We start from the raw sequence: 12,500 nt of genomic DNA, 5'->3' as shown, positions 1-12,500 counted from the left end.
ACTGATCTCAACCACCAACACCCCCCCCATGTAGGTCCCAGTCATTTACCCCCCCATGTAGGTCCCAGTCATTTACCCCCCCATGTAGGTCCCAGTCATTTACCCCCCATGTAGGTCCCAGTCCCCCCCCATGTAGGTCCCAGTCATTTACCCCCCCCCATGTAGGTCCCAGTCCATGTAGGTCCCAGTCATTTACCCCCCATGTAGGTCCCAGTCATTTACCCCCCCATGTAGGTCCCAGTCATTACCCCCCCATGTAGGTCCCAGTCATTTAGGTCCCCCCCCCCATGTAGGTCCCAGTCATTAACCCCCCATGTAGGTCCCAGTCATTTACCCCCCCATGTAGGTCCCAGTCATTTACCCCCCCATGTAGGTCCCAGTCATTACCCCCCCATGTAGGTCCCAGTCATTTACCCCCCCATGTAGGTCCCAGTCATTACCCCCCCATGTAGGTCCCAGTCATTTACCCCCATGTAGGTCCCAGTCATTACCCCCCCATGTAGGTCCCAGTCATTTACCCCCCCCATGTAGGTCCCAGTCATTACCCCCCCCCATGTAGGTCCCCCCCATGTAGGTCCCAGTCATTAACCCCCCCCCATGTAGGTCCCAGTCATTTACCCCCCCCCATGTAGGTCCCAGTCATTTACCCCCCCCCCCATGTAGGTCCCAGTCATTACCCCCATGTAGGTCCCAGTCATTTACCCCCCCCCCATGTAGGTCCCAGTCATTTACCCCCCATGTAGGTCCCAGTCATTTACCCCCCCCCCCCCATGTAGGTCCCAGTCATTTACCCCCCCCATGTAGGTCCCAGTCATTTACCCCCCCCCCCCATGTAGGTCCCAGTCCCCCCCATGTAGGTCCCAGTCATTACCCCCCCCCCTCCATGTAGGTCCCAGTCATTACCCCCCCATGTAGGTCCCAGTCATTCCCCCCAGTCATTTACCCCCCCATGTAGGTCCCAGTCATTTACCCCCCCATGTAGGTCCCAGTCATTTACCCCCATGTAGGTCCCAGTCATTTACCCCCCATGTAGGTCCCAGTCATTTACCCCCCCCATGTAGGTCCCAGTCATTTACCCCCCCATGTAGGTCCCAGTCATTTATCCCCCCCCCCCCCATGTAGGTCCCAGTCATTTACCCCCCCCCCCCCCATGTAGGTCCCAGTCATTTACCCCCCCCATGTAGGTCCCAGTCATTTACCCCCCCATCTAGGTCCTAGTCATTTAACCCCCCCATGTAGGTCCCAGTCATTTAACCCCCTCTTGTGGGTCCCAGTCATTTAGCCCCTCCCCCTTGTAGGTCCCAGTCAATTTACCCCCCCCCCCCCATGTAGGTCCCAGTCATTTAACCCCCATGTAGGTCCCAGTCATTTAATATATAATAATATATAATAATATATGCCATTTAGCAGATGCTTTTATCCAAAGCGACTTACAGTCATGTGTGCATACATGTAGGTCCCAGTCATTTTCTACGTATGGGTGGTCCCGGGATCGAACCCACTACCCTGGCGTTACAAGCGCCATGCTCCACCAACTGAGCTACAGAAGGACCACATTTACCCCCCATGTAGGTCCCAGTCATTTACCCCCCCATGTAGGTCCCAGTCATTTAACCCCCATGTAGGTCCCAGTCATTTAACCCCCCATTTAGGTCCCAGTCATTTAACCCCCATTTAGGTCCCAGTCATTTAACCCCCATGTAGGTCCCAGTCATTAAACCCCCATGTAGGTCCCAGTCATTTAACCCCCATGTAGGTCCCAGTCATTTAACCCCCATGTAGGTCCCAGTCATTTAACCCCCCATGTAGGTCCCAGTCATTTAACCCCCCTATGTAGGCCCCAGTCATTTAACCCCCCATGTAGGTCCCAGTCATTGATAGGAGAGTCTGTTAAATGACTCCCTGATAGGAGAGTCTGTTAAATGACTCCCTGATAGAAGAGTCTGTTAAATGACTCCCTGATAGGAGAGTCTGTTAAATGACTCCCTGATAGGAGAGTCTGTTAAATGACTCCCTGATAGAAGAGTCTGATAGAAGAGTCTGTTAAATGACTCCCTGATAGGAGAGTCTGTTAAATGACTCCCTGATAGGAGAGTCTGTTAAATGACTCCCTGATAGGAGAGTCTGTTAAATGACTCCCTGATAGGAGAGTCTGTTAAATGACTCCCTGATAGGAGAGTCTGTTAAATGACTCCCTGATAGGAGAGTCTGTTAAATGACTCTGTTAAATGACCTGATAGGAGAGTCTGTTAAATGACTCCCTGATAGGAGAGTCTGTTAAATGACTCCCTGATAGGAGAGTCTGTTAAATGACTCCCTGATAGGAGAGTCTGTTAAATGACTCCCTGATAGGAGAGTCTGTTAAATGACTCCCTGATAGGAGAGTCTGTTAAATGACTCCCTGATAGGAGAGTCTGTTAAATGACTCCCTGATAGGAGAGTCTGTTAAATGACTCCCTGATAGGAGAGTCTGTTAAATGACTCCTGATAGGAGAGTCTGTTAAATGACTCCCTGATAGGAGAGTCTGTTAAATGACTCCCTGATAGGAGAGTCTGTTAAATGACTCCCTGATAGAGAGTCTGTTAAATGACTCCCGTCTGTTAAATGACTCCCTGATAGGAGAGTCTGTTAAATGACTCCCTGATAGGAGTCGTCTGTTAAATGACTCCCTGATAGGAGAGTCTGTTAAATGACTCCCTGATAGGAGAGTCTGTTAAATGACTCCCTGATAGGAGAGTCTGTTAAATGACTCCCTGATAGGAGAGTCTGTTAAATGACTCCCTGATAGGAGAGTCTGTTAAATGACTCCCTGATAGGAGAGTCTGTTAAATGACTCCCTGATAGGAGAGTCTGTTAAATGACTCCCTGATAGGAGAGTCTGTTAAATGACTCCCTGATAGGAGAGTCTGTTAAATGACTCCCTGATAGGAGCCGTCTGCTAAATGACTCACGTGTTAATGTAGGTATCTGCAGGCCGACCCAGAGCACTTTGACCTGCGTGATCTGAAGACTAAGTTTGATGTGATCCTGCTGGAGCCCCCGCTAGAGGAGTACTACAGAGAGTCAGGAATACCCCACACAGAACGCTACTGGAACTGGGACGATGTGAGTTACTGGGGGGGGTACTACAGAGAGTCAGGAATACCCCACACAGAACGCTACTGGAACTGGGACGATGTGAGTTACTGGGGGGGGTACTACAGAGAGTCAGGAATACCCCACACAGAACGCTACTGGAACTGGGACGATGTGAGTTACTGGGGGTACTACAGAGAGGGGAATTTTCAGAGAGTCAGGAATACCCCTACTGGGGGGGGGTACTACAGAGAGTCAGGAATACCCCACACAGAACGCTACTGGAACTGGGACGATGTGAGTTACTGGGGGGGTACTACAGAGAGTCAGGAATACCCCACACAGAACGCTACTGGAACTGGGACGATGTGAGTTACTGGGGGGGGGTACTACAGAGAGTCAGGAATACCCCACACAGAACGCTACTGGAACTGGGACGATGTGAGTTACTACAGAGAGTCAGGGGGTGGGGGGGGGGGGGTACTACAGAGAGTCAGGAATACAGAGAGTCAGGAATACCCCACACAGAACTGGAACGCTACTGGGGGGGGTACTACAGAGAGTCAGGAATACCCCACACAGAACGCTACTGGAACTGGGACGATGTGAGTTACTGGGACGGGAGTTACTGGGGGGGGGTACTACAGAGAGTCAGGAATACCCCACACAGAACGCTACTGGAACTGGGACGATGTGAGTTACTGGGGGGGGTACTACAGAGAGTCAGGAATACCCCACACAGAACGCTACTGGAACTGGGACGATGTGAGTTACTGGGGGGGGGGGTACTACAGAGAGTCAGGAATACCCCACAGAACAGAACTGGGACGATGTGAGTTACTGGGGGGGGGGTACTACAGAGAGTCAGGAATACCCCACACAGAACGCTACTGGGGGGGTACTACAGAGAGTCAGAATACCCCACACAGAACGCTACTGGAACTGGGACGATGAGTTACTGAGTTACTACCCCACACAGGGGGGTACTACAGAGAGTCAGGAATACCCCACACAGAACGCTACTGGAACTGGGACGATGTGAGTTACTGGGGGTACTACAGAGAGTCAGGAATACCCCACACAGAACGCTACTGGAACTGGGACAGATGTGAGTTACTGGGACGATGTGAGTTACTGGGGGGGGGGTACTACTGGAAGAGAGTCAGGAATACCCCACACAGAACGCTACTGGAACTGGGACGATGTGAGTTACTGGGGGGGGGGGGGGGGGTACTGGGACAGAGAGTTCAGGTACCCCTGGGACACAGAAGTTACTGGGGGGGGGGGGTGCTGGACCTGGGACAATGTGAGTTACTGCTGGACCTGGGACAATGTGAGTTACTGGGGGGGGGTGCTGGACCTGGGACAATGTGAGTTACTGGGGGGGTGCTGGACCTGGGACAATGTGAGTTACTGGGGGGGGGGGGGGGTGCTGGACCTGGGACAATGTGAGTTACTGGGGGGGGGGGTGCTGGACCTGGGACAAGAGTTACTGGGGGGGGGGCTGCTGGACCTGGGACAATGTGAGTTACTGGGGGGGGGTGCTGGACCTGGGACAATGTGAGTTACTGGGGGGGGTGCTGGACCTGGGACAAGAGTTACTGGGGGGGGGTGCTGGAACTGGGACAATGTGAGTTACTGGGGGGGGCTGGACCTGGGACAATGTGAGTTACTGGGGGGGTGCTGGACCTGGGACAATGAATGCTGGACCTGGGACAAGAACTGGGGGGGGTGCTGGACCTGGGACAATGTGAGTTACTGGGGGGGGCTGCTGGACCTGGGACAATGTGAGTTACTGGGGGGGGTGCTGGACCTGGGACAATGTGAGTTACTGGGGGGGGGTGCTGGACCTGGGACCTGGGGGGGGTGCTGGACACAATGTGAGTTACTGGGGGGTGCTGGACCTGGGACAATGCTGGGGGGGGGGTGGGGGACCTGGGACTGGACCTGGGACAATGTGAGTTACTGGGGGGGGGGTGCTGGACCTGGGACAATGTGAGTTACTGGGGGGGGGGGGGGGGGAATGGACCTGGGGGGGGGTGCTGGACACAATGTGAGTTACTGGGGGGGTGCTGGACCTGGGACAATGTGAGTTACTGGGGGGGGCTGGACCTGGGACAATGTGAGTTACTGGGGGGTGCTGGACCTGGGACAATGTGAGTTACGCTACTGGACTGGGACAATGTGAGTTACTGGGACAATGGGGGGGGGGCTGGACCTGGGACAAGTGAGTTACAGGTGCTGGACCTGGGACAATGTGAGTTACTGGGGGGGTGCTACTGGAACTGGGACAATGTGAGTTACTGGGGGGGTGCTGGACCTGGGACAATGGGGGGTGCTGGACCTGGGACAATGTGAGTTACTGGGGGGGGGGGGGGGGGGTGCTGGACCTGGGACAATGTGAGTTACTGGGGGGGTGCTGGACCTGGGACAATGTGAGTTACTGGGGGGGCTACTGGAACTGGGACGATGTGAGTTACTGGGACAATGTGAGGGGGGTGCTGGACCTGGGACAATGTGAGTTACTGGGGGGGGAATACCTGGGACAATGTGAACGTACTGGACCTGGGACAATGTGAGTTACTGGGGGGGGGGTGCTGGACCTGGGACAATGTGAGTTACTGGGGGGGGTGGACCTGGGGGGGTGCTGGACCTGGGACAATGTGAGTTAGCTACTGGACCTGGGACAATGTGAGTTACTGGGGGGGGGGGGTGCTGGACCTGGGACAATGTGAGTTACTGGGGGGGTGCTGGACCTGGGACAATGTGAGTTACTGGGGGGGGGGGGGGGGTGCTGGACCTGGGACAATGTGAGTTACTGTGGAGTTACTGGGGGGGGGGGGGTGCTGGACCTGGGACAATGTGAGTTACTGGGGGGGGGGGGTGCTGGACCTGGGACAATGTGAGTTACTGGGGGGGGACCTGGGGGGGGGGGGGTGCTGGACCTGGGACAATGTGAGTTACTGGGGGGGGGTGCTGGACCTGGGACAATGTGGGTTACTGTGTAAAGAACATGAATTTATAATAATGAAGATATTTAATAGAAGCATTGTTTAAAGCTTTCTGTTGATTTCTCTCTTCTCTCCTCCCCCTCTTCTCTCCTCCCCCTCTTCTCTCTCCCCCTCTTTCCTCCCCCTTCTTTCTCTCCCCCCTTCTCTCTTCCCCCTCTTCTCTCCCCCTTCTCTCCTCCCTCTCCTTCTCTCCCCCTTCTCTCCTCCCCTCTCCTTCTCTCCCCCTCCTCTCTCTCCCCTCCTTCCTCTCCTCCCCTCTCCTTCTCTCCCCCTCCTCTCTCTCTCTCCCCTCCTCCCCTTCTCTCTCCCTCTTCTTTGTCTCTCCCTCTAGATAATGAAGCTGGAGATAGAGGAGATATCAGCCCTGCGTTCCTTTGTCTTTCTCTGGTGTGGATCATGGGAGAGGGGGACTGGATTATACACAGAGAGAGGGACCTGGGGAGAATGGTATTATACACAGAGAGAGGGACCTGGGGAAGAATGGTATTATACACAGAGAGAGGGACCTGGGGAGAATGGTATTATACACAGAGAGAGGGACCTGGGGAGAATGGTATTATACACAGAGAGAGGGACCTGGGGAGAATGGTATTATACACAGAGAGAGGGACCTGGGGAGAATGGTATTATACACAGAGAGAGGGACTGGACCTGGGGAGAATGGTATTATACACAGAGAGAGGGACCTGGGGAGAATGGTATTATACACAGAGAGAGGGACCTGGGGAGAATGGTATTATACACAGAGAGAGGGACCTGGGGAGAATGGTATTATACAGCTGTTATTCAGCTTGTATTTTTCCGACAGGGTTCTCATTTATCTAATTATCTCCCCTCCCCCCTCTCTCTCCTCTCTCTCTCCTCTCCCCCCTTCTCCCTCCTCTCCCCCTTCTCCCTCCTCTCCCCCTTCTCCCTCCTCTCTCCCCCTTCTCCCTCCCTCCTTCCCTCTCTCTCTCTCTCTCTCTCCCCCCCTCTCCCTCCTCTCCCCCTCTCCCTCCCCCTCTCCCCCTCCCCTCTCCCTCCTCTCCCCCTTCTCCTCTCCCTCCCCCTCTCCTCCCTCTCCCCCTCTCCCCCTCTCTCTCCTCTCCCCCTCTCCCTCCTCTCCCTCCTCCACAGTGTCTAAGAAAGTGGGGTTTCAGGCGTTGTGAGGATATCTGTTGGATCAAAACCAATAAGACCAACCCTGGAAAGACCAAAACCCTCGACCCTAAAGCTGTGTTTCAGAGAACCAAGGTAACACACACCATGACACACACACACCATGACCCTCGACCCTAAAGCTGTGTTTCAGAGAACCAAGGTAACACACACCATGACACACACACACCATGACACACACACACACCATGACACACACACACCATGACACACACACACCATGACACCAACCCTGGAAAGACCAAAACCCTCGACCCTAAAGCTGTGTTTCAGAGAACCAAGGTAACACACACCATGACACACACACACCATGACCCTCGACCCTAAAGCTGTGTTTCAGAGAACCAAGGTACACACACACCACACACCACACACACACACCATGACACACACACACCAACCCTGGAATGACACACACAGAACCAGCACACACCAACACACACACCATGACACACACACACACACACACCAATGACCACCTCGACCCACACCACACACACCATGACACACACACACCAGCGACACCAACACACACACTAACACACACACACCAGACACACACACACCCAACACACACACACACACCAGCGACACCAACACACACACACACACACCAGCGACACCAACACACACACACCAGCGACACCAACACACACACTGTCTCATGGCACAATTTACAGAAATGTACCATGATTTCTCTTATTTCTACCCTCCTCCCCCTCCCCTCTCCTCCCCCCCTCCTCTCCCCCTCCCTCTCTCCTCCCTCCCCTCTCCCCCCCCTCCTCTCTCCTCTCTCCTCTCCTCATCCCCTCCCTCTCTCCCCCTCCTCCCTCTCCTCTTCCCCTCCCCCTCCCACCCCTCCCCTCCTCTTCCCTCCCTCCTCTTCCCCCTCCCTTCCCTCTCCTCTTCCTCCCTCCCTCTCCTCTTCCCCCTCCCTCTCTCCCCCTCTCCTCTCACCCTCTCCCTCCCTCTCCTCTTCCCCCTCTCCCCCTCTCCTCTCCTCTTCCCTCTTCCCCTCTCCCCCTCTCCTCACCCCCTCTCCTCTCACCCCCTCTCCCCTCTAGGAACACTGTCTAATGGGTATTAAAGGAACAGTCCGGCGGTCTACAGATGGGGATTTCATCCACGCCAACGTGGATATCGACCTGATTATTACCGAGGAGCCTGAGATCGGGAACGTGGAGAAACCGGTGGAGATATTTCATATCATAGAACACTTCTGTCTGGGGAGACGAAGGCTCCACCTGTTTGGACGAGACTCTACCATCAGACCAGGTGGGTCCTCAGACCAGGTGGGTCATCAGACCAGGTGGGTCATCAGACCAGGTGGGGCATCAGACCAGGTGGGGCATTAGACCAGGTGGGGCATTAGACCAGGTGGGTCCTCAGACCAGGTGGGTCAACAGACCAGGTGGGACATCAGACCAGGTGGGGAGACGAAGATTCCACCTGTTTGGACGAGACTCCACCATCAGACCAGGTGTGACGCTGCGGACTAGCTCAGTGCTGCCCCCTCTCGTTGACTAGCTCAGTGCTGCAGTGCCCCTCTAGTTGACTAGCTCAGTGCTGCCCCCTCTACTCAGTGCTGCCCCCTCTAGTTGACTAGCTCAGTGCTGCCCCTCTACTCAGTGCTGCCCCTGACTCAGTGCTGCCCCTCTAGTTGACTAGCTCAGTGCTGCCCCCTCTCGTTGACTAGCTCAGTGCTGCCCCTCTAGTTGACTAGCTCAGTGCTGCCCCCTCTAGTTGACTAGCTCAGTGCTGCCCCTCTCGTTGAGTGCTGCCCCCTCTGAGCTCAGTGCTGCCCCCTCTAGTTGACTAGCTCAGTGCTGCTCCCCCTCTAGTTGACTAGCTCAGTGCTGCCCCCTCTAGTTGACTAGCTCAGTGCTGCCCCCTCTCGTTGACTAGCTCAGTGCTGCCCCCTCTCGTTGACTAGCTCAGTGCTGCCCCCTCTCGTTGACTAGCTCAGTGCTGCCCCTCGTTGACTAGCTCAGTGCTGCCCCCTCTAGTTGACTAACTCTAGTTGAAGGCTGACTGTGGGTACTAGCAGGCTAGCTCAGTGCTGCCCCCTCTCGTTGACTAACTCTAGTTGAAGGCTGACTAGCTCAGTGCTGCCCCTCAGGACTAGCTCAGTGCTGCCCCCTCTCATTGACTAACTCTAGTTGAAGGCTGACTGGGGTACTGCAGGCAAGCTCAGTGCTGCCCCCTCTCGTTGACTAACTAGTTGAAGGCTGACTGGGGTACTGCAGGCTAGCTCAGTGCTGCCCCCTCTCGTTGACTAACTCTAAATCAAATCAAATTTATTTATAAAGCCCTTCGTACATCAGCTGATATCTCAAAGTGCTGTACAGAAACCCAGCCTAAAACCCCAAACAGCAAACAATGCAGGTGTAAAAGCACGGTGGCTTGGAAAAACTCCCTAGAAAGGCCAAAACCTAGGAAGAAACCTAGAGAGGAACCAGGCTATGTGGGGTGGCCAGTCCTCTTCTGGCTGTGCTGGGTGGAGATTATAACAGAACATGACCAAGATGTTCAAATGTTCATAAATGACCAGCATGGTCGAATAATAACAAGGCAGAACAGTTGAAACTGGAGCAGCAGCACAGTCAGGTGGACTGGGGACAGCAAGGAGTCATCATGTCAGGTAGTCCTGGGGCATGGCCCTAGGGCTCAGGTCCTCCGAGAGAGAGAAAGAAAGAGAGAAGGAGAGAATTAGAGAACGCACACTTAGATTCACACAGGACACTGAATAGGACAGGAGAAGTACTCCAGATATAACAAACTGACCCTAGCCCCCCGACACATAAACTACTGCAGCATAAATACTGGAGGCTGAGACAGGAGGGGTCAGGAGACACTGTGGCCCCATCCGAGGACACCCCCGGGCAGGGCCAAACAGGAAGGATATAACCCCACCCACTTTGCCAAAGCACAGCCCCCACACCACTAGAGGGATATCTTCAACCACCAACTTACCATCCTGAGACAAGGCCGAGTATAGCCCACAAAGATCTTCACCACGGCACAACCCAAGGGGGGGCGCCAACCCAGACAGGCTGACCACAACAGTGAATCAACCCACTCAGGTGACGCACCCCCCCCCAGGGACGGCATGAGAGAGCCCCAGTAAGCCAGTGGAAAGAGGGGAACCGGCCAGGCAGAGACAGCAAGGGCGGTTCGTTGCTCCAGAGCCTTTCCGTTCACCTTCCCACTCCTGGGCCAGACTACACTCAATCATATGACCCACTGAAGAGATGAGTCTTCAGTAAATACTTAAAGGTTGAGACCGAGTTTGCGTCTCTGACATGGGTAGGCAGACCGTTCCATAAAAATGGAGCTCTATAGGAGAAAGCCCTGCCTCCAGCTGTTTGCTTAGAAATTCTAGGGACAGTAAGGAGGCCTGCGTCTTGTGACCGTAGCGTACGTGTAGGTATGTATGGCAGGACCAAATCAGAGAGATAGGTAGGAGCAAGCCCATGTAATGCTTTGTAGGTTAGCAGTAAAACCTTGAAATCAGCCCTTGCTTTGACAGGAAGCCAGTGTAGGGAGGCTATGGAGTAATATGATCACATTTTTTGGTTCTAGTCAGGATTCTAGCAGCCGCATTTAGCACTAACTGAAGTTTATTTAGTGCTTTATCCTGGTAGCTGGAAAGTAGAGCATTGCAGTAGTCTAATCTAGAAGTGACAAAAGCATGGATTAATTTTTCTGCATCATTTTTGGACAGAAAGTTTCTGATTTTTGCAATGTTACGTAAATGGAAAAAAGCTGTCCTGAAATGGTCTTGATATGTTCTTCAAAAGAGAGATCAGGGTCCAGAGTAACGCCGAGGTCCTTCACAGTTTTATTTGAGACGACTGTACAACCATTAAGATTGATTGTCAGATTCAACAGAAGGTACTGCAGCATGTCATTACAAGTCCTTCTGTGTGCATTTTAAAAACTGTCTGACTGACGGACAGGTTGTGGTCCATTTATTTTGGTTAAATGTATTTCTATCCCTCTCACTCCCCCTCTCTCCCCTATCTCCTCCTCTCTATCTCTCTTCTCCTCTCTGTCTCTTTCTCTCTCTCTCCTCCCCTCTCTATCTCTCTTCTCCTCTCTGTCTCTCTCTCTCTCTCTCCAGGGTGGTTGACAGTAGGTCCTACTCTGACCAACAGTAACTTCAACTCAGAGTCTTACTCCTCCCACTTCTCAATCACACAGTCTCACCTCTCAGGTAGGTCCTTAATCACACACACACACACACACCTCAATCTGTCTTGTCTGTTCTCTCTCCTCTCCTCCATCTCTTCTCTCTCTTCTCCCTCTCCTCCTCCATCTCTTCTCTCTCTCTCCCTCTCCTCCTCCTCCATCTCATCTCTCTCTCCTCTCCCTCTCCTCCTCCATCTCTTCTCTCTCCTCCTCTCATCTCTCTCCTCCTCTCCTCCTCCATCTCTTCTCTCTCTCCATCTCATCTCTCTCTCTCTCTCTCTCTCTCCTCTCCTCTCTCCTCTCTCTCCTCCATCTCTCTCTCTCTCCTCCATCTCTCTCTCTCTCTCTCTCTCCTCTCCTCTCATCTCTCTCTCTCCTCCATCTCTCTCCCTCTCCTCCATCTCATCTCTCTCTCATCTCATCTCTCCCTCTCCTCCATCTCATCTCTCTCTCTCCATCTCATCTCTTCTCTCATCTCATCCTCTCCCCTCCATCTCATCTCTCTCCTCCATCTCTCTCTCTCTCCTCCATCTCATCTCTCTCCTCTCATCTCTCCTCTCTCTCCTCTCATCTCTCTCTCTCCTCTCATCTCCTCCTCTCCTCTCATCTCTCTCCCTCCTCCTTCATCTCTCTCTCTCTCCTCCATCTCATCTCTCTCCTCTCCTCCATCTCTTCTCTCTCTCTCCTCTCTCCTCCTTCATCTCTCTCCTCTCATCTCTCCTCTCCTCCTCCATCTCTCTCTCTCTCCTCTCATCTCTCCTCTCTCTCCTCTCATCTCTCCTCTCTCTCCTCTCATCTCTCCTCATCTCTCCTCCATCTCTCTCCTCTCTCTCCTCCTCCATCTCTCTCCATCTCTCCTCCATCTCTCTCTCTCTCTCCATCTCATCTCTCTCCATCTCTCTCTCTCTCCTCCATCTCTCTCTCTCCATCTCCTCCATCTCTCTCTCTCTCCTCTCATCTCTCCTCTCATCTCTCCTCTCATCTCTCCTCTCTCTCCCATCTCTTCTCTCTTCTCCATCTAATCCCTCTGTTCTCTCCTCTCTCTCTCCTCTCATCTCTCCTCT

At 53.5% G+C, this 12,500-nt stretch overlaps 1 protein-coding gene across 1 annotated transcript in view; it reads left to right on the top strand.

Moving 5' to 3' along the window:
• The window catches only part of mettl14 (methyltransferase 14, N6-adenosine-methyltransferase subun), a gene marked incomplete at its 3' end in the record, with an annotated part of 20,545 nt that extends 9,084 nt beyond the window's left edge, over window positions 1–11,461 (top strand). Inside the window, exons 6-12 of the mRNA XM_046340907.1 lie at window positions 1–30; window positions 2,965–3,106; window positions 6,419–6,480; window positions 6,720–6,750; window positions 7,204–7,320; window positions 8,310–8,520; window positions 11,369–11,461. The exon at window positions 1–30 is cut by the window's left edge and continues 61 nt beyond it. Of these exons, the coding sequence (XP_046196863.1) occupies window positions 1–30; window positions 2,965–3,106; window positions 6,419–6,480; window positions 6,720–6,750; window positions 7,204–7,320; window positions 8,310–8,520; window positions 11,369–11,461 (686 nt within the window). The remainder of the gene's footprint in view (window positions 31–2,964; window positions 3,107–6,418; window positions 6,481–6,719; window positions 6,751–7,203; window positions 7,321–8,309; window positions 8,521–11,368) is intronic.
• Window positions 11,462–12,500: the final 1,039 nt, after the last annotated feature.

Source organism: Oncorhynchus gorbuscha, unplaced genomic scaffold, assembly GCF_021184085.1.
Source record: "Oncorhynchus gorbuscha isolate QuinsamMale2020 ecotype Even-year unplaced genomic scaffold, OgorEven_v1.0 Un_scaffold_5337, whole genome shotgun sequence".
NCBI classification, from domain to species: domain Eukaryota; kingdom Metazoa; phylum Chordata; class Actinopteri; order Salmoniformes; family Salmonidae; genus Oncorhynchus; species Oncorhynchus gorbuscha.
Note: the sequence above shows the minus strand (reverse complement) of the source record. Positions and strands in the feature narration are given on the sequence as shown.